The 21262-nt window shown below is 34.3% G+C and overlaps 1 protein-coding gene across 3 annotated transcripts; it reads right to left on the bottom strand.

Moving 5' to 3' along the window:
- Positions 1 to 1305: 1305 nt before the first annotated feature.
- LOC132717055 (endothelin-converting enzyme homolog) lies at positions 1306 to 21262 on the bottom strand. Of its 3 annotated transcripts, none has more exons than XM_060700451.1 (14): positions 20008 to 21262; positions 18998 to 19057; positions 18124 to 18270; positions 17713 to 17802; positions 16139 to 16278; positions 15078 to 15300; positions 10019 to 10117; positions 8286 to 8363; positions 7522 to 7804; positions 6757 to 6908; positions 4748 to 4819; positions 4442 to 4537; positions 3965 to 4038; positions 1306 to 2350 (listed from the first exon to the last, which is right to left on the bottom strand). In XM_060700451.1, the coding sequence occupies exons 1-14, from the start codon at positions 20896 to 20898 to the stop codon at positions 2251 to 2253; spliced, it is 2505 nt and encodes an 834-aa protein (XP_060556434.1). In that variant the 5' UTR covers positions 20899 to 21262; the 3' UTR covers positions 1306 to 2250. The 3 variants fall into 3 exon arrangements, with proteins under 3 accessions (XP_060556434.1, XP_060556435.1, XP_060556433.1); XM_060700452.1 differs by lacking the exon at positions 15078 to 15300 and adding an exon at positions 13830 to 14052 and having other exon boundaries at positions 20008 to 21259; XM_060700450.1 differs by lacking the exon at positions 15078 to 15300 and adding an exon at positions 12921 to 13143 and having other exon boundaries at positions 20008 to 21249.

The raw sequence follows: 21262 nt of genomic DNA, 5'->3' as shown, positions 1-21262 counted from the left end.
GGGTCAAGTACACAGTGCATGTAATGCCAAGTTCTACACGAAACGTAAGAGGATTGGTCGGTAAATTCGCAGATTTCTCCTCTCATTTTTTCTTCATCAAATCATGGAGGTACAATTCGGGATATAGCACTTTGAAAAGAAGAAACATTAGCTCAATTTTTAAAAAAAAAAAATTCACAAACTGTTTTTTTCGAATACCTGGCTGAACGACGATTCCGAGCAAATATACTAATATGTATAATACCATATTATCAGAGTGATGGCAGGTAATTGGATCAATACTCAATTTATTGAAAAAAAAATATTATACTCGTCAGATGATCGTATAATGTGGTTTTACTTAACTTGGGTATTTGAAAAAAAACACTGTTCGTGAAATTGACTTTGTCCTATACAATGGGGGACATTAGTGAATAACCTCCCCTGAGTACTCCCTTTAAATAGATAGGTCCTAAGCAATTGGATTACTCGGACTTTATCGCCTATTTCTTTGTAGCAAACTGAATTAATTAGGGCTAATTATTATCATTTGTAATATTCAGATTAAATATTGCGATAAGATGTAGAATCTGTTGACATAAATGAAACATTTTTTTTCTTATTGTTTACATATTTGTTGATGCATGTGGAAATGATTTATTAAAACATATCAACCTGTCTTACATAAAACTCAACGATAAAAGCAAAGGATTCCAAATATTTGGACCTACTTACATTTTGGTTAACCTCGGTTTTTATCAAGGGAAGATAATCCACTATTGTCCCTCATTGAGCTAATGTTTCTTCTTTTGAGAGCTATATTCAGAATAAAGTTTACCCCGCAGGCGCCTACCATCTGGTTTCGAACATCGAACATGAAAATAGTAGTTCAATTCTATAAATGTAGGTAACCAGACAAAAACTGGTACCCCATCGGTGCCCCTTTTTGATATCTTTTGTCGTTCATTTAGTTATCATGTGGTATTAAATTCGCAGTTTTGATTGGATTAGGGCAGGCGGTGTACGGGTAGAAATAGTCAAGTCTTGTAAATTGTTAGAAGTAACGCCGACAATAAGCTTATTTTCAATTATGAAAGGGGAACAACTTTTGAAGGACAAATTTTCAACTTTTATAGCAGTTGTAACTCTCAAATATAGAGGATGACACATGAATATGATCTGTAAATGTGTTAGGATTGTATTTACTGCTACAGGATGTGCCATTTTAGTAATCTGCGCAATATTCAAATGTGTAAACACAATCATGAGCATGGCATATATCTTTACACAGCTGTGTAATTGAATAAAATTAAACACAAGCATTGGTAAACATCTTACATACATATGTTTTCAAAGTATAATAGATGAAATCTGCCTTACACAATTCTCAAAAACATAATACAGTAGAAATTCTTAAATTTTCAGGCATTATGATTTAAATTACAATGAAAAATGGTAAATAATTTATGAAAAGTCAAACTGGAATAGCATAGTTAATTGTGAATAAATTAATTTCAAAATTTACTATACACATTTAAGTAAGCAATGTTTAAGTACAAATGTGCATATATATCATTTAACATTTGATGACATGAGATACAATCTACGTTATATACAATATTAATATAGTTGACATTGGCAATTAATTTAAGAAACAAACGTGTCTAATGAATTTCGTTGCGAAATGTAATAACATCGATTTATCAGTAAAATTATAGTCTTATCTTGTATTTGAGTGAAGATATGTTATATCTACAATACTTGCACATGTATTAGGGTTCAGAGTTATAATATAAACATGTATATAACGTAATATACATGTATATAGACATGTTTAATTCTACTGTTTCAGGTACGTTTCTACAGTTTTATTAATAATTGTTCACTAGTGACCCTAATACAGTCAGCAGATGTACAGCGTAACGTGATCCAGATCATAAAATGTAAAACGTTACGAACACTAAAACGTGAATGCTTTCTTCCTTTCGAACGTTACCGGTAGATTTACTCCATTTGTGCGCAAATTCTATGTGAAGTGATCAGAAATTACAATCTGTCATTTACAAAACCGCAACAGAAATCATTCTTTGAGAGAAAATATAAAATTCCATCTTCAAATAGAGAATGAATATGCTTATAACATTCAAATCATCTTTGAGAAGAAAAAATACATTTATCAATATATATGTAACAATTCCTGACACGATATTTGAGTATTTTAAATCTGAGTATAAAAATGTTTTATCTTTTTTTCATGATGTTCAGGCGATTTTAATATGTATCACATTTCTTTGGCGCGTTCATTTTCGACCCTGCCGGACAGTTGAACGCCTGTGTAAACTCCGTCAGTAGGGAAAGTGCTGTGTTGGTCCTGAAATGGTAAAATACAGTAAATAAGTCAAGCGTAGCAGAAACAATAAATGGTTTGACGGTATATAAAAATGATTGAAGCAAAGCTCAGCTAGACTAAAGATGCATGATCATTGTGCATTGCACTTTGTCAAATATTAAATGCATACAGTACAACCTGTACAGAAAAACCCTTTGTACCACAATTACCAGAACAGCCCTCTGCACCGCAATTACCAGAGCAGCCCTCTTTTACCGCAATTACCAGAACAGCCCTCTGCACCGCAATTACCAGAACAGCCCTCTGCAACGGAATTACCAAAACAGCCATCTGTACCACAATTACCAGAACAGCCCTCTGCAGCGGAATTACCAGGACGGCCCTCTCTGTACTGCAATAACCAGAACAGCCCTCTGTACTGCAATTACCAGAACAGCCCTCTGCACCTCAATTACCAGAACAGACCTCTGCACCACAATTACCAGAACAGCCCTCTGCAACGGAATTACCAGAACAGCCATCTGTACCGCAATTACTAGAACAGCCCTTTGCAGCGGAATTACCAGGACAGCCCTCTGTACTGCAATTACCAGAACAGCCCTCTGCACTGCAATTACCAGAACAGCCCTCTTTACCGCAATTACCATCACATCACTCTGCACCGAAATCACCAGAACGGCCCTCTGCATCGCAATTACCAAAACAGCCCTCTGCAATGGAATTACCAGAACAGCTCTCTGCGCGGCAAATCATGACGGACCTCTGCACCTCATTAACCAGACCAGCCCTCTGCACCGCAATTACTATGACAGACCTCTGTATTTCAATTACCAGAACACCCTCTGCACCTCAATCACCAAAAAAAACCCATCTGTACCGCAATTACCAGAACAGCCCTCTGCACCGCAATTACCAGACCAGCCCTCTGCGAACAGTCATCTGTACCGCAATTACCAGAACAACCCTCTGCAGCGGAATTTCCAGGACAGCCCTCTGTACTTCAATCACCAGAACAGACCTCTGCATCTCAATTACCAGAATAGTCCTCTGCACCTCAATTACCAGAAAAGACCTCTGCACCGCATTTACCAGAACAGACCTCTGCACCACAATTACTAGAACAGCCTTTGCCCTTCAATTACCAGAACAACCCTCTTCACCTCAGTTACCAGAACTGACCTCTGCACCACAATTACCAGAACAACCCCTTGCAACACAAATACCAGAACAGTCCTATGCACCGCAATTACCAGAACACCCCTCTACAACGCAATTACCAGAACAGCCCTCTGTACCGCTATTACAAGAACAGCCATGTGTACCGCAATAATCAGATCAGCCCTCTGCACCGCAACTACCTCTTAACAACAGTAGTATCAGTTCTTCTCATAAATGTTCCCCAGTAGAGCAAAACGTCTCAGCTACAACCACACAGGTGTAGAGATTGTACTGTATCTTTTAAAAAAGGGCACCGCCAACAGTGCCTAGTATTTTTTGTTAGCAAACAGCAAAAATATATATGTCATTTTTGCGTTCGAAGTCTGAATTTTAATATTCAATGTTCAATTTTTTTTTAAATAAACTCAATTGTCAATACTCCCCTTTATCCGTCTACCGACTAGTTTTATTTCTTACCTCACGTCCTCGGGTAGTCTTTGTACCTGGGCATAATAGTAGCTTAACGCATCTGTCCTTGTGAAACAGTTAGTCTGGAACAACAACCGAATATATGTCATTATAATTACAGAATTTAGGCCAAAGAAGCACAGCTAATATGTATCAAACAACATTATATCAATTTAACCTTCTATTGTAAAAGACTTACTCCAGAATAAACCCATTACTGCATGAGCATTTTGTGAAAAATGGCTGTTTTCTTCGACATACATATAACTCGAAACAACAGGTTTTCTGCAACAGTCTTAGCATTTGCACATATTATTTTTAATTGGCTGCAAACACCTCGACGTGCCTAAGAGTAACTTTCACAAATTTTGTTTTAACTTTAAAAAGACCGAAAAGTTGCAATTGTTATTGTGAATTCAACAATTCGGTTAAAAATTAAAATTGGTAGCTGAATATAAAAGTGGTAGTTCAAAAATTGTTTTTTACTTGAGCATATGCCAAGAAGAAGCTCTGGTCGTTTGTATAATGAGGTGTTGGCGTTGGTTTCTCTTCCCCATTGTCTGCTATCCACTTCTTATAGGCCTAAAATAAATTTTTTTAAATATTTATTTAAAAATAATATTTATTTATTTTAATTTACTTTTTCATACACAAATAATATATTGGATATATGATACCGTACCAATACATTTGGTGGTCTGAAACCGCCTTATTACGATAATTCTTGAATAATTCAGAATACTTATGTTGCTTAAAATAATTGATTATTAATCAATGAACAATAAATCAAACCTTATAAGCCACCCTGATACCACTGGTCTCTGCCAGGCCTTCCCATGCAAACCGTCTACCATTCACCTGTACCTGAAAAATATGTTCATATTGCCTAAAAAATAATGTCATAATTTTGAACGTTTGTAACGCGAATTTTCATTGCACATTGGACACTATTGAGGTCTTTATCATATTTATAATACTGCACGTTTGTAACGTCGCTTTTCATTGGATAATTGGGAAGTTAAGTTTTATATACACTGCTTCTGTTAATTTATGAAGAAATTTATTTCATTTTCTCTAAGAAAAAAGGTTTGCTGTATTATTAATTCATTATAATGACTCTTGAAATGTTATATGGCCGTAAATAAACGATATAACCCTCGCCTAGCGGCTCAGCGGCTCAGATTTCATATACAAACAATCGTTTATATAGTGCCATATAACCTGTTAAAATTCTTTATAACTAAACATATGCACGGTTGCTACAAAATCAATGATTTAATTCTTGTTTTTGAATTTAAATTAAGCTATTGATCAATATTATGAAGATCTTTAATAGATAATATGGCCTTATATGAACTTTTGATTGCTATATAACCCTTGCTTAGCTCCGCGGCTTATATAGGTTTACAGCAAGGTAATATTGGGCGATACATGTATTACAATTCAAAACCATAACCATTTATATTTAATGCATATTTCTCATAATTTCTGTCTGTTATTAACTAGTATATTTTACATACTAATTTTTTGCTATACATTGTTTTTTTTTTTCGTTTTGTTTCAAATGTATATATGTATGACCAGTGTGTACGTGCGTGACTTTACTCGGCTAACAATGTTGCTATAACAACGGCTGTCTTCTTTTGTTGTTTTTTATCTCAAATTTACTAATTACAAAGAGGGGAAAATACAGAAGCGGTCCAACTAATTATATAGAATTAGTCAGCATTTCAATAACCAGATGGTTAATAGACAGAAATTGAAAATCAGATTCACACCGTGATTTCTGTTTAGAAGGTAAAGTCAGTATAAAAATCGCGTGCGTGTCTGTCCTTTTTGTACGCAGTAAACTTCAACAATTTTACAGTCACATATAATTCACGAATGATCAATGCTACTGAAGTCAGAACTAGTGAGAATTTATGTGAAAAATTATAGAGAAAAATCAAAATGAACCCTACTCTTACAGGCCCATTACGCCTCACAAATGCTTTATTTTTTTTTATTTCTCAAAAGTTTTCTTCTGTTCTACTGTTGGTGTACTTTTATAGTATCCAAAACATTACTCAATGGCCAATTACCTAAACCATCTTTTATTGTGTTGCTTTTTGGCAATAAGTACAGTTATAGTGAATAAGTATTATGTATGGAAGTCAAAATACTACTTTGTTTACATTTGCGACTTTTATGACAAATTATTTCACATTTGTAGGTAACAAGCATCTTATTTTAAGTAAAACCATTATTTAAACATAATACTGTAAAAACTCCCTAAACCGGAAACTCTGTATTCCGGAATCCTCTGCAAACCGAAAATTTCCCGCGGTCCCGATTTTTTTCCTTCTTGTTTCTTTGTACAAAAAAGCTTCTGTTAACTGGAAAATTCGAACTCCGGAAACCGGAACGATTTCGATAGAACATTTCCGGTTTAGGGAGTTTTTACTGTACAATACATGTTTGCCCTTTCTAAAGAAGTAAAACTGTATTTGAGCCGCGTCATGACAAAACCAACATAATGTGTTTGCGACCAGCATGGATTCAGATCAGCCTGCGCATCCGCGCAGTCTGATCAGGATCCATGCTGTTCGCTATCAGTTTCTCTACTTGTAGTTGGGTTTGTTAGCAAACACCATGGATCCTGATCAGTCTGCGCGGATGCGCAGGCTGGTCTAGATCCATGCTGGTCGCAAATGCATTATGTTGGTTTTGTCATGACGCAGCTCATTTGTTTCTAAAAAAGTAAAACTGTACTTTTTTCTAAAGACTAATGTCCCTTTAATTGAATGTACATGTATACATACCGACTGAGGCGCAGACTGACCGACAATTTTGTATGGTCCCATAGTTTTATTATCATAAGCATCAGAGAAGCATGTTTCCACTTTCCGGTAGTTGGTCCGAGATGCATTAGTATACCAGGCACCATAGACCCCATTCTCATTATAGGAACCACCTTAAAATCAAACAAAATCATACAAAACAATGTCTTACATGGTCATTATTTACATCTTCTGATTTGTATCATGTAACCGTCCGATATATTTACAACATCGGACGTTATATGGGCCAATATACTGTACATTAACTCGCGGGCCATTGTCAAGGATAAAAGCAGTTAAAGACAAAATTATCCTCGAATGATTTCTGGGTTTGAAATTGTATAGTTAATTATACTACTTCCAGTTTTAAATGACTAGGTTATTCGAAATTTACAAACGAATCAACCATTGCTTGAACATTGCACGCTCATCGTAAAAGCTATATATCTCAAAGATCAAGTAAAATATCCTTTTTTTTTTTTTTGGTAAAATAATAAAAGACACGAGTAACGAAACTTTGCCATTAACATTGTCAAAATTATTTGTATCAAGACAGGAACACTACACTATGAATGCATCGGAAACAATAATTCTGATTCCAGAAAATCTTTCAAAAATGTTTTCGATTCCAAATATATTCTTGGCAATGAAAAAAAGAAATATTGGAAAACAAAAGACTTTAGATCTTTTTTACAAAATAAATAGATTATTTCATATAAACAAGAAATAAACATCGGGAGAACATACCCCAATTATCTATAGCATGTACCAGATAATGTCCCATAAGGCCACCCATTGACCCAAAATTGAAATAATGTGGAAGAGTCCATTCATACACAGGGAACTGCAGAATTCCAGCGGGAACCAGTAGCTGGTTCCAAGAATTATAAAACGTCATCGATGTGTCGTAGGAATTATATAACCACCGGGACCTGTCTTCCCCTGATGTTAATCGACGGGTCCAATCCTGTTTGTCGAACAAATTCAAATTCAAGAGATTTTGGAAGTAGTCTGTTCGATTGATTGATATCTGGAATAAAATAAAACGAACGCGTTTAATTATAAAACATTTTAAAAATGATCATAAATAGAAACATTTCTATTTAGAGAAAAAAGTGAATATATATAAACATAAATTTGCCCGAAAGACGATGGTGGCACACTTGTCAAGTAGAACTTGACCTCCCTTTCATGAAGGAAAAAAATATTGAAAATTGGCATCCCTGTGTCCAAAAAGAAAGATAATATTTAATTTATAAATGTTGTTGTTTCAACTTTCAAGTAGCCTTATTCACCACTGTGCATGCTTTGAATGTAAATGTCTTATATTTAGGTTGAATAATACGATATATATTAAACGAGACCAGGCCTCAAAGCCACATCACGATTTAACTGTTTTCTAAGTCCCACAGAATTATTTAAGCAGTAAAAGGTCCAAAGACGAAATAGTCTAAATGCAAAGCTCTTCAAACAAATAAACCTATATTACGTAAGGTAAGCTATAACGTCACCTGTTGATAAATGTTGTCAATGTCAGCATCGTTCATGTAAATGTCAGGATATCCCATCTTATCTGTAGATGCTGAAAGCTGTACGAATAAAAAGTCATATTGACAATTTTCTAAAATATTTCATTATTAGAACGTTTCAGTACAAAAGTTTCCGGATATTCAAATAAATTTCGTATGCAAAGATGAAACAACTTCTTCGCATAAATAATCTGACGAAATTACCATATATATGTTAAAAAGAGACTTAAATACCGATACAGAATCCTTTGCTTATAAATGCTTTAATCGTTGGGGATTGAATACCGCATAAGCCGAGGCAGGGGGGGGGGGGCGTAAATGTTATCCTTTATCACTAATGAAGAAACTAAATAGAACCGAGCCTGCGATTTCAACTGTTTATTTTTTGGTTTCATTTATTTAGAGGTATCTCCTATTTTTCATATCTTAAGCCACACCGACTCTGGCATTGGTGAAATGTCAATCTGTTTTTCAAATAAACGCTTAAAGGAAGACTTCGGGCCGGTCCAATTCATGCCGGACCAAGCACCTGCGTAAAACCACTGACCTTCTGAAAGGTAGCTGAATGTTGTTCCTCCCATAAAGTATCCACACTCCCGGGTAGGTTTCAAACAAACATCTCATTAGATTTCAGTAACCGTAGCCGTAAACATTTGAGTATTTATGTCACAAAAAAGCCTTGCTATAGTCCTTGATATTGAACCATATCATTGGCATGTTTAATACATAGATATTTACCTAAATTTGTACACATTTACAATTCAACATGTCTATGGATTGATACAAATATTCTGAAGAAAAAAATGAAACACGAGAACAGTTTTATAGTAACATAAAGACCATGTCGTAAAACAATTTAAAATACAACGCCCTTGTTTGACCCTTGACCTGCCAGAGAAGAAGTTGCGAAAACATGGCCGCAAGTATCTTGATACATTGTACAAATATTAAACCGATAAATACATTTGTAGCACACGTAACAGGTTGTTTATACACTTGTACATGACATGTTTACAAATGTTTTTAATATATATTTGTACTTGTTTGTTTTTTCCTAATGGCTTTTGTCACGTATGCTCTTCGCATGACAATCTACATGTATATTTTCCAATAGCCTGACAAATTTAGGTTTTGATCTTTTTTATGTCGACAAAGGTGCATACACGTATATGTTCAAAGAAAAACGGAAAGAATTTAGCTAGGCACGGTATGTACAATGTGAAACTGCTGCAGGCTCTATGAAATGTTGATTATTATCAGATCCACTTTTGACATGATCATCAACAACTGATTCAATTGAAGAACCTTTGCCATCAGCTTATAAAACCAAGAAATATTGCACCCTGTGTAGTGACTGCAGTGACTAGAATCTGACTTTTCTCGGCTGAGCATTTTTGAATTTTGATATTGAAATTCTTTAAAACTTTGTATGGATAATTCCCAATTCAAAGCATGACATCCAATACAGAATTTCAACATGTTTATGGTTAAAGCTAACAATTAAAACCCGAAATCTCCATGGTTCTCTATAAAATATTGCAGGACCTGTCTGACCTACAATCAACCAATCTTAGCTCTTGCTGAATGCTGATTTTTAGAAAATACATTTTTTTCACTGGAGTACAAATGTATTTATAAATAATTTTGTAAACATCGGCAGACGAGACATTCATAAAATCATCATAAAGTGAGTCAAGAATGAACAAAATTATCACCTTTGCTTTTGCTCTTTGTTTCGTTGTGTCATCCATAAACGTGTTACTATCTACAGAGTCAATAAGGGCCTGTTTCACATAACGCACGATTTCTTCAGCCTAGAAAAATATTAATCATTCAATTATCCGAAATGTAATAAATGATTTTAGAAGTGCATTTTATATTTCTAAGAAGATCATAGGGAGTAAATCTATAACTTGAAAAATATACTGTCATAATGCATACATGGCATAGCTTAATATAATTTCTGTGGTTTTAATCCAAATGACAAATTTCTTTAAAATAAATTAGTTTTTTACATTTAGTTTCAGTCTTTGTATTTCTTTAAAGAAACTCAGTTTTTACATTTAGTTTCAGTCTTAGTTTACAGTACATACATAAATAACATAACTTAACTAAATAGTATGTATATTCTATTGCCATTTTAAGAGAATTTAGTGCTGATTTCGTGTATTTGCGAACTGTCATGAAACTATGCAAACATCTTCTTTTTTTTAACTTCGTTAACCCATAACCTGCTGAGCCTTTGCCACTGGTATAATGCCTTGCCCAAGCTCAATTTTCGACAATAAAATTTTATTAAAGGGACTCAACTAAGATTTTTGAAATTTCGTGACTGTAACATTTTTTTCCGAAATTGATAATCTTTTTGATGTAGATATAGACCAATAACTTGTGTGCACAATTTCAGATCATTCGCTCTCTCTGTTTTTATATAATTATTATTTTAATTGTGAAAAATGACCTAACATTGAAAAGCGTTGCAACACCTGGCACTCAAACCGGGCTAAGAATAGCTCAAAAAAGATTTTCAATTTATTTCTGAGTATATTTCTTAATATTTTTGCATATTTTTCTGCTTTAAGTACCACGGCTGTGTATGTAAGAAATTCAAAGTTGATGTCTTGGTGGTGTTTGAACCTCAGTTGAGTTCCTTTAACTTTGAATGAATATTTCAAAATTTAAAGCCAGTCACATCCATTTAATAAATTTAGGAGGTTAAAGAGTAACTTTAACAATAAATTTACTGTTTTCAGGCGAACAAACCTTAGTTTTACAATATATACCTGTTAATAAATGATTCATTTATTGACCTGAAAGACTATTACATGTTAGTGTTATGTATATACATGTCTCTGAAAATGGATGAGCAATAAATATAATTTCAGAGATTCAATATTTATACATATCTAATTAAGTATATTTCTATATATTTTCATATAATTTAACGATATCATTATCAGTAAATCAATTACATTAGAAAAACACAAAACATTACTTAGTCATAAATTTTACATGCATGTAAACTTATTAATATTCGAAAAGTATTTTAAACAAAATCTGAGGGAAAAATCATACGATCTACAAACGTTTCTCAGTCAAAATTAAGAAAGAAATAACACCTTTTTACAACATGCAAGAAAACATAAACAATAATATATATAAACATAAAATATATATTTTGGTATATGTCATTTTCTGGAAACATGCAAAACATGCAGGATTGTTAAACGTGGCCCCGAGTATTAATCAGATTGCCGAGTGTTTTGATGATCTTTCTCTTTTGTATCATGGTCAAACATAAAACACGTTCCCTGTTGTCACAATATGAAACCCCGGCAAAAAGGAACCAATGAACGAACATCTGAATATGACATTTCTGTCGCTTTCCCTTTCTCTGCCGTCACAATATGTAAACCCCAGCAAAAATGAACCAATCAATGGGCATGCTCTGGAGTGCGGGTAACTAATACCTGCACTCCAGTTAACGCACTGTGCATGTATATGTATACGATTTAACTCTGACACATTTTCAACAGAAAGGTTCCCAAACTATGATACAAGTAATAGAAAGAGCACCGAAACACGAGGTTATCTGATTTGTACGAGGGGGCGTAGCCCCCCGAGTATTAATCAGATTACCGAGTGTTTTGGTGTTCTTTCTCTTTTGTATCATAGTCAAACATAAAAACACGTTCCCTGTTGTTACAATATGAAACCCCGGCAAAAATGAACCAATGAACGAGCATCTAAATATGACATTTCTGTCGATTTCACTTTCACTGCCGTCACAATATGTAAACCCCAGCAAAAACGAACCAATCAATGGGCATGCTCTGGAGTGCGGGTAACTAATACCCGCACTCCAGTTAACGCACTGTGCATGTATATGTATACGATTTAACCCTGACACATTTTCAACAGAAAGGTCTCCAAACTATGATACAAGAAACAATGTACATCTTTAGAGTAATATACGAGGGGAGGAAGGGGCTTTATATGGCTATTGCTATTATACAACAAGAAAATTCGAACGAAATGTGCTTAATACAGGAAAAAAGCTTTGTGAAGAAAATGGTAAATTACAAAACACGATGTTTTCAAAAGTTCCATAATAAACTTTTTTGAACTTTCACTGAATATCTGTGGCGATAGAGACATCTTTAAAAAATGATTCTTCTCGTGATGAAACAGTAACCTTCATTTTCTAAAGCCAACAAGCTTACAGCACTTGTACCGAAAGCACGTTTCAAAAGCCAAATTTGTTACTTTTCCTCCAACTAATGACAATCATGCGCACTTATATATGACATATATCCCAAGCAAAAAAAAAAAAATGGAAAAAAATCATTTTTAAATTGATGTCATGACACGCCCATTCATTGAAATCTTACATGATTTTGCTTGTACTAATTAGTTCATGGTCCATTTTCTTAGGGTTTGATGTAGGCAAGTAACATTGGTAAAACATGCCGCGGGCGGTGATGTTAGAATTGCTACATGTTAAATGGACAATATCGCATGACAAGCTGTCTTGTTGCTTTGGAAAATCTGTTTAAAGCAGGTTTTTTTATGATCCCGATTGTCAAGGTATTATGCTTATCAAAATAGAAGAAAAACCTTGTCTTTATTTTTATCGTTGAAATGTTGATGGGCGTACAGCGCCCCTAAAGCGTCTGGCATACTATGATCAGCGTGCCAGAAACAATGGTACCAGGTTCCGTACAAGCTTTCATATTGATAAACATCCGCCCAGAAGACGCGGACTGCGTGGATATAATTCCACGACAACTCCTGGGTGTACCGGCGAGCTAATCTCCACACGATGTAGTTACTCAGTTTTCTGTAACAATTAAAATCATTTGCTAAAAACAGGAAAATGATAATAAAGGGAACACGTCAAAAGATTGGCCCGAAAATTTCACCTTTCAAGCTATAGAAAATTCAAAATTTTGAACACAATATCCAGACCATGTGATGAGAATGCATTTGTTCTTTTTTGCAAGTTTTATTGTGATACTCCTCAAACTCAAATATTTAGACTCGTGAGTGCACCATAGAAGCCCTATATGCCGGCTATCCTGATTTGGCTATCCTAAGTTGCAGACGCTAATTCCTTGAAAGTTATCCCGTAGGTATTTCGTACCGATTTGGCGGTTTTAATTGCATTATTACGCTTCAAATTTTGCAGGCTTGATTTAATACTATCTTTATTTCCCGGTGAGTTATAAACTACGGCAGTGGATAAACGGAATCACAGTGCCATATTTTGCAAGCCTTATACTATTAGATACCTGCTACTTCCGGTCTCTGAACCTTTCTTGGGAGGCTTTTCTTGCAAAAACCGGAAGTAGACTCGTTTATCTTCTGTTACTCTGATTTCCGGGAAGAGTGAGATGAGAGCATGTACAGAAATGGAAAGCAAACTTTATGTTTTAAAGTCGAATATGTTGGGAAAATTTGTTTAGAGAAGGATTTTGGTGATTCTGAAAGTTGGTCAGAATGCAAATTTATAGAAAACTAGAAAACCTTGTTTTTATTTCTATCGTTGAAATGTTGATTGGCGTACAGCGCCCCTAAAGCGTCTGGCATACTATGATCAGCGTGCCAGAAACAATGGTACCAGGTTCCGTACAAGCTTTCATATTGATAAACATCCGCCCAGAAGACGCGGACTGCGTGGATATAATTCCACGACAACTCCTGGATGTACGTATGAGCGATAGCCCAAATAATGTAGTTACTCAGTTTTCTGCAAAAGTAAGTAAATAACAAAAAAATGAAATATTTCAGAAGGAAAATATTAAAAGGTATGTCAGTGAAGTTCATCATCCCAGAAGTTTGTTTGCATACCCTCTGTCTCACACGCCGTTTGACTATATAATAAAGTAAACTTTTGATGACATTGACAATTCTAACTTATGACAAATCTTTTGTCTATATTTGCTAAGTTTTACTACAGGTTATCTATCCTCTTAGCCCTTATCCTGCCAGAACCGGAAGTGACCAACCTTTGCCGCTATGATAGAGTCAGTCCAGCCTGCATATCTGCGGAGTCTGACCAGGCTGTTGGTCAACTGACCCCCAAATTTGAACTTGACATCCCCAAAACCGATAATGGACAGTTCCAAAATTGGTAGTTAGACTAGTCCATTTAAGAAATTCAGCAGGTTAAGGGTTTAATGGTTTATCTATGTTTAAGTTATGCTATCAAGCTAAATGTATGCTATTGAATCAAATCTACATGTTTGGTATTTCTGTTGTTTTCGTTGTTTTCAGGGAAAACTAACCGACATCTCTTAAACATCACTAGCTTTTAAAAATGAAAAAAATATGTGAACTTTATAGTAGAGAATAAAGGAATGGTCTTTATATTTTTAACTAATAGAAAAATGAGTGTGAAATAAAGTGTACCTAAATACATCATGGGGTAGTGTCACACTAAATACTACATTGTACATGTATATGTTTAAAATAAAAAAGATTTTTACAAATGAGAATATATACTCGTATAGTAGGGAAAAACAGAAAATGACAAAATAGGCGAACTTGCACGAAACATTGATATGTCTTATACCAATAAACAAGTGTTTTGTAATATATAGGGTATATAACATTTTAAAGAAACTATATAACGATCAACAGAAACCCGTGCAAGGCTCCACCACCTCCGAATTTCCATCAACCATTCTACGTTTATTATATACTATGATTTAACTAAACTAGCCAATCTACGTCTTCTAGCCGATCTACACTCTTTACATGTACATTGTCTACCTTATTCTTATTTGTGTCTGCAAAATGATCTCGAATAAACAAAGATCCGAGGGCGTCAGGGAACTTCCGGTCTGCAAGCCCAAAACAGTGCTTGTTTGTTCCCAAGAAAGAGGGGTACCCATACTGGTCCACAAAGAACTCTCTACTGGCATGTATGTATTCCCAGGATAACTCAGTGGCGTAAGACTGGGCAAGCCGCCAAATCATGTAATTTTGAAACTTTCTGAAAATTTCATGGTGTGAAACTTGATATTATAAATGTTTTAAATACGTTTATTTCTGCTCGACAGTGACACTTGTTGGAGCCTGTTGCCTGGAATTAACTAGTTTGACCGGTGATATATAATTAGACATGGTTGTGACCCGAGTAGGGGTTCGAACCCACGATTCTTATGAAATTGGTGAAATTCGGACACCTTTGATCACTTGGTGAAATATTGTCGTAAAACTGTACAAATCGACTGGAGGAGAACACTTTGCCGGTCACATGATTATAGTCCATTCCCGAAGCATGACGGAAATGGCCGAAAAAGTACGATCGTAACATAAAAGACGCAACGGCTATTTTCAAGCCGAGCAAGATGTCAACTGACTGATCAAAACTGTATTTGAACACAAAACAAGTTAACAAACATGTTGTGTACAGTTAACCTAAACTTGTTTTTAAAGCTTTGAATCTAGAGATCTATGAAAACTTTGAAGATTTATGATTTTTTTTAATCTGTTATCAAGTTCATTCACATCAATCAATCTTATTGCTTCTAAACGAGTTTACTTTTGGAGTTATTTCTGACATAATCAACTTGAAATTATACACAGACATGCCTCCAGTTGGAATCAAAACTGTTCAATCAAAAGTGTTTCATAATTTATATTTTCATATGAATGATGTTTTAAAACAAGAAAAAATTAAATAAAACTTATTTATTCCGCCATTTTAAAGATTATTAAAATTTTCGCGTTTCTAAACTAAGAACATCCGTTTTGTTTATTTTTCCATTTGTAACTTTGCTTAGAGTTCGATTCTTAGAAAGCATGCCTTCTTTTAAACATTTCCATACCTGGCTTTATCACTTTCCGGAATTGCGCTAACCATTGCGAGCATTCTTCGTATCCAATCGTCTTCTCTAAGAATAACTCGGGTGTTTCCGTTAACATTCGACGAACCAAACATATACTGGAAGAAACTCACAAAATCCACCTATAAAAAAAGATGTTATAATTAGCAAATGTGCAATTGGAACTTAATGCTAGTTTGTATTTGTTCTGGATTTTAAAGATTGAAAATTTGAAGGAAAAAAAATCATTACGTTGACGATGACGTCAGCATTATTTTTTAAAAGTGTGATCACTTCTGATGAAACTTTAAACATTTTATTTAGTTTAATCTATTAATTGACAACACATTATTTCCGACTTATAACAAAAATTATTACAAGTTTAAAATCGAAATTCAAAAAAAAAAACAACAAAAAGAACTGATATTTATCATAATTCGGAGCGTCAAAAATTTTCCTGACCCCTAAAGGCATAATTGTTATAGGCGTTACTTAGACATGTAGAAAAGTCATATTTACGTACTTTTCTATAAATAAATCTTCATACTCAATTATCTACGACATTTGAAACATGTGTTTGTGTGTAGACACTTGCATGATTATATGTAACACAACTTGTTTATGTTGTTTAACGAGTATGTAAACATACCACTATGTCTGCCATGCTATTTTTTGTTCCATGTTCCAGGATGTAAAATATTAAATTATCATCAAAACATAAATGTGCGTGAATAGTGGAATATTCGAACATTTGATTTTTTTTTTGATTTTTTTTTTGGCACAAGTTTGAGAATAAATCATCATATATTATATATTTATTGTAAAAACACTATTTTTACATTATTCTACAACAATCCACCCAGAATTGATTTATTTCCCTAAATAATATGTGTTGCAAATAAAATATGACACGACGACAAATGAATAGATTATAAGTTAATTTTTTGTAATTTATGGAAAAAAATACATATTGTAATAAGTTTTCTACAAGACGTATCGGCCTTCGTGATTATATTACTACGCATTTGAACTCAATCCGTGCATTATTCTACAACAATGCACTCAGAATAGATATCTATTTCCTAAATATATCAATAGTTAGTAATAGTAGAAATCAGGGAATCTAATTTTTGGCCCGGAGGTCTAGATATAAGCGCGTGGTCGCGAGTTCGAACCCGAACCTCGACGGGAACTTTTTCTGGTGCATTTGTTTTTCCGTTACGAACTAAAAATATTCGTAAGAACTTAAGTCAGATACGAATACGATGCCTGGGTTGAAAAGCAAACACTTTAACCACAAGACACCTTTTTCCGATTAATAAGTATGTTCAGTGAATCCAATGTTTCAAACATACTATTGCTGCTTTTGACAAAAGATCATTAAACCATTTTCGGCTGCTGGTGACAAATGGTTCCACTAGTGCGAACAGTACAGACCAAGATCAATTGATCATGGTCTGCACTGTTTGCTTTTCATTTAGAACAAACTTTGAGAGTTCCTTCGTATGATTATTGTTTTTGACCAGATTGACAAGTAAATTTAGGATATAAAGCGTGGCAATGGTTAAAATACTCACGACATTGTTCGTCTGCGACGTAAGGTCGGACAGAGTTATACGTTTCTCGTGATTGTGTGGATCACCAGTAGGAACTGTGTTTGCTGTAATCTGAAAGCAGTAAAGAACACTATATGTGGTTCTTGAAAATAAATCAAATTAAGAAAGTATAGATGAGCTGGCTATTTGTCACATTAAGTTATGCTATTATAATTATTATTATAATAATATTTATTATTATTATCATCATTATTATTATTATTATTATTATTATTATCTATTAGAATTCAAAAGCCTAATGCTTAAATTATATACATTTAGTACATTTTAATATGAAATTAAGGGCAAATAAAAAAGTCAAATAGAAAAAGGTCAAATAAAAACAAGGTCAAGTAAGAAAAAAAGGTCAAATAAAAATTAGGTCAAACTTACATTAGCGAGCTGAAACTCGACATCAAATGCGTCGTCCACGAAAGTTTGGATTTTATTGGCCGCTATATTAGGGTCAAGATTTAAACCAGAATCAGCCACCAACAATTGAGCTACTGTCCTCATAAACTTCTTATAATCGTCTCGAATCTATAATATGAATAAGTGTAAAAAACTATTAAAGAAAAACAAGAAATATCTAAATATGGTTCATGATATGTGTACATGAGTGAGGGCTCCAAAACATGATAACAATAAACCATTCTACAATATCTAATTATTTTGATAAAGCATTGTGAAGATCTCACTTCTACAATAAACTTCAGGATAAACTCTACATAGAGACCACTGTAAATCAACAACCTTTTTACAACAACAAGATCCATTCTTCCCATAATAAGACTTCGCAATATAATTGAATCTAGATATGGCAAGACCTTTCAATAGCAACCATTTTTTGTCTATAAGAGCTTGCTATAGAGAGGATATAAAAACTGCCATTATTATATACTGCTCAATAGCGAAAATGCAGGTAAATTATTTGTATCTAAATATTCACTAAATTTAACTATTCTTGAGGGACGTAACTTAAATAGGCCGAATAAAAATTAATTGAATCTCAAAGGTCAAAAATATTTTTAAAGAAAAGCGTTAATTCGTTTAGCGTACAAAAACTTGAAAATAAGTGTGTTTTCTTACGTTGATGTGACACCATAAACACGGAAATTATAATCAGAAATTTAACGTTATCGCTAAAACATAAAGTAACTGTAGTCAATACGTAACGTACATGGAGTATTAAAACGTGAAGAACCTCTGAGGTAAAACGTTACAGCGTTCCTGCAATTAAAACGTAACGTTTAAGAACGTAACGTACCTGTTGGGTTGTATCTCTAATAAAATAAGCCCACGACATCCCCATACCTGACATATCGACCTGAAATAATAACAAAGAAATAGTACGGTAAAGTATCTTGATGGTGAAGATAAAAGGTACGGTAAAGCATTTTAATGGCGTAGATAAAAGGTATCATAAAGTACATGATGGTATGTCATAAAAAGTAAATTGTTTTTGAAGTTGATTCATTAGCTATCCAGTACTAGGTAACGTACACATTACATTATATTGGACTGAGTAACATACGTTAAGCATTCCTACTTATGCATACATAAAATGTTAAGAATATGGAAACTCTAGTAACGCATTGTTTAATATTAAGACTTAGTGATGAATTCAAAATATGCCCATATCAAAATTATGGTGTAATTGCAGCTCAGATGTATAAAAAAAATAAAAATTAATGAAGTTGAAAAATGTTCGTTCAATTTCTAAGATAAAGTAAAACCATAAGGTTAAATTGTAATAACTTCATTGATATTTTTTTTAAAATATGCATTATTTTTAGGTAAGTTACATGTATGTGATAAAACCGTGACATGCAGCATTTCTTATTGAAAAAAAAAAGATCTGAAAACAACACACCTAAACATTCAAATTCACCAATTACGCTTTGATCAGTTTGAAAAGAGGAACTCCATGAAGAGTGATGGAAACGACATATAGTTAAAATCGCAGACTGGTTTCATTGAGTCTGTTGATATGGTGTAACAAAAAAAAATCTCTCTCACGCCCCCTAGTTTTGTATATTTTAATAAAATAGTGTTTAGGAAATATGATTTCGAGTCAAAACATGCAGATTTGACTTTCGTTGTGGTTAACACTTATTCATCATGTTGTATAGCGTTTAAATTAGAACATTTTAAGAGGGAGACGAGGGTGAGGGGCGTGGGGCGTTGTTTTGCAATCTCATTTTCATTCAAATAATTTTTAAATCTTTTATCATTATGACAGCATGTATTATAAAAAAATATTTTTCATATACTCACCTCGATAACTCTGTTGCTTCGGTCATATCTATCCGTTGCTACACGGAACGTAAACAAAGCTGCGGTCCAGAAATCGACGCTTGTTTTCTGCAAATTGTTCTGCAAATTAAACGATGCTGCGTTAAAATTGTTCAATACATCCCATCCCCCTAGAGGCGTTATGATCTTGTCAATGAAAGTTTTCCCGCCAGTTTTCATTTTTCCGTAATCGTCAATGCACGACATGAAGAAATCTTTTATTTTCTTCTCAGACGACCAAGACGATGTTCTTGTGGGCGGGGCCTCGAGAATGGTCCGCAGTTTATCTTCGTTGTCGTAGTATAGATTCCAGAAAATGGTCCTCTGACTTACGTCTGGATTTAAAGGATTAAGTACTGGGTAGTTTCCGCATGCATACTGATGAAAATTATCACAGGGATTCACTGACGCATTCATGTTCGAAACAGCGTACGACGCAGCTTTCAGGCACGAGGCTTCCGTGCATAAAGTCCGGATTGCCTTCTGAGCACTCGTTACCGACGACGTAGTGTCGTCGGAATTACTGTTTGTTGCTACCAGAGCAATGAGCACTAAACAGCCGATAATAGCAACAACTGAGACTACGCCTAGGATAATTTCCCTTACCCGAAAGGAATACGTACTTATCCGTATTTCCGGAATAATCGGAGATGTGTCCGACTTGTCGAATTCTCTATAATTTTCTGCCATGGCTGCTGGAGTAGAATTACTTCCGTCCCCAAAATTTGGATTACTGAAACTTAAACCTGAATTCGCACCCCCACCAGCGGCGTTAAACCGTACGGCGGAATCCGTTTTGTTAGACAGATCCGTTTTTGTAAATTTAAGTGTAGTCACTCCGCGATGGATGCCAGCGCTGTCTGAATGGCTCATTATTATTCGGGACGGTTTTGTATTAAGTGATAAATAGATAAGACACTTTAAGCAGTTTGGGGATGTCACCCACTAGCACCGACGGGGGTATACGTGGTTAACACTCACTGATAACAAAATTAATTGGCAATATCTTAAATCACAAGCAAACATACATCCGATTGTAAAATATTTCGTAACAGTGTATCCGAATAAATTACCATCTAAAACTAATGACACTTGACGATAGATTTCAAGTACTCTCTGTCCGAAACCCCAATTAAAATTAAATATGCAAATTCTCCATTTCACTTTTTATTAAAATAAGATAACGGAGATAAACTCCAATCGTACATTTGTAAGCTCGTTAATTCAATTCATAATC

The sequence above is a fragment of the Ruditapes philippinarum genome, unplaced genomic scaffold, assembly GCF_026571515.1.
Source record: "Ruditapes philippinarum isolate M1 unplaced genomic scaffold, ASM2657151v2 ctg121_1_1_1_1, whole genome shotgun sequence".
Taxonomy (NCBI): Eukaryota; Metazoa; Mollusca; class Bivalvia; order Venerida; family Veneridae; genus Ruditapes; species Ruditapes philippinarum.
Note: the sequence above shows the minus strand (reverse complement) of the source record. Positions and strands in the feature narration are given on the sequence as shown.

Bases quoted from the DNA above. Each gene is read 5' to 3' on its own strand.
- LOC132717055 (XM_060700451.1), bottom strand. From the start codon at position 20,898: ATGAGCCATTCAGACAGCGCTGGCATCCATCGCGGAGTGACTACACTT. The intron at 18,271-18,997 runs GTACGTTACGTT...TTCATATTATAG, and splicing joins TTAGAGATACAACCCAACAG to ATTCGAGACGATTATAAGAA. The intron at 6,909-7,521 runs GTATGTTCTCCC...TTTGATTTTAAG, and splicing joins ACATGCTATAGATAATTGGG to GTGGTTCCTATAATGAGAAT.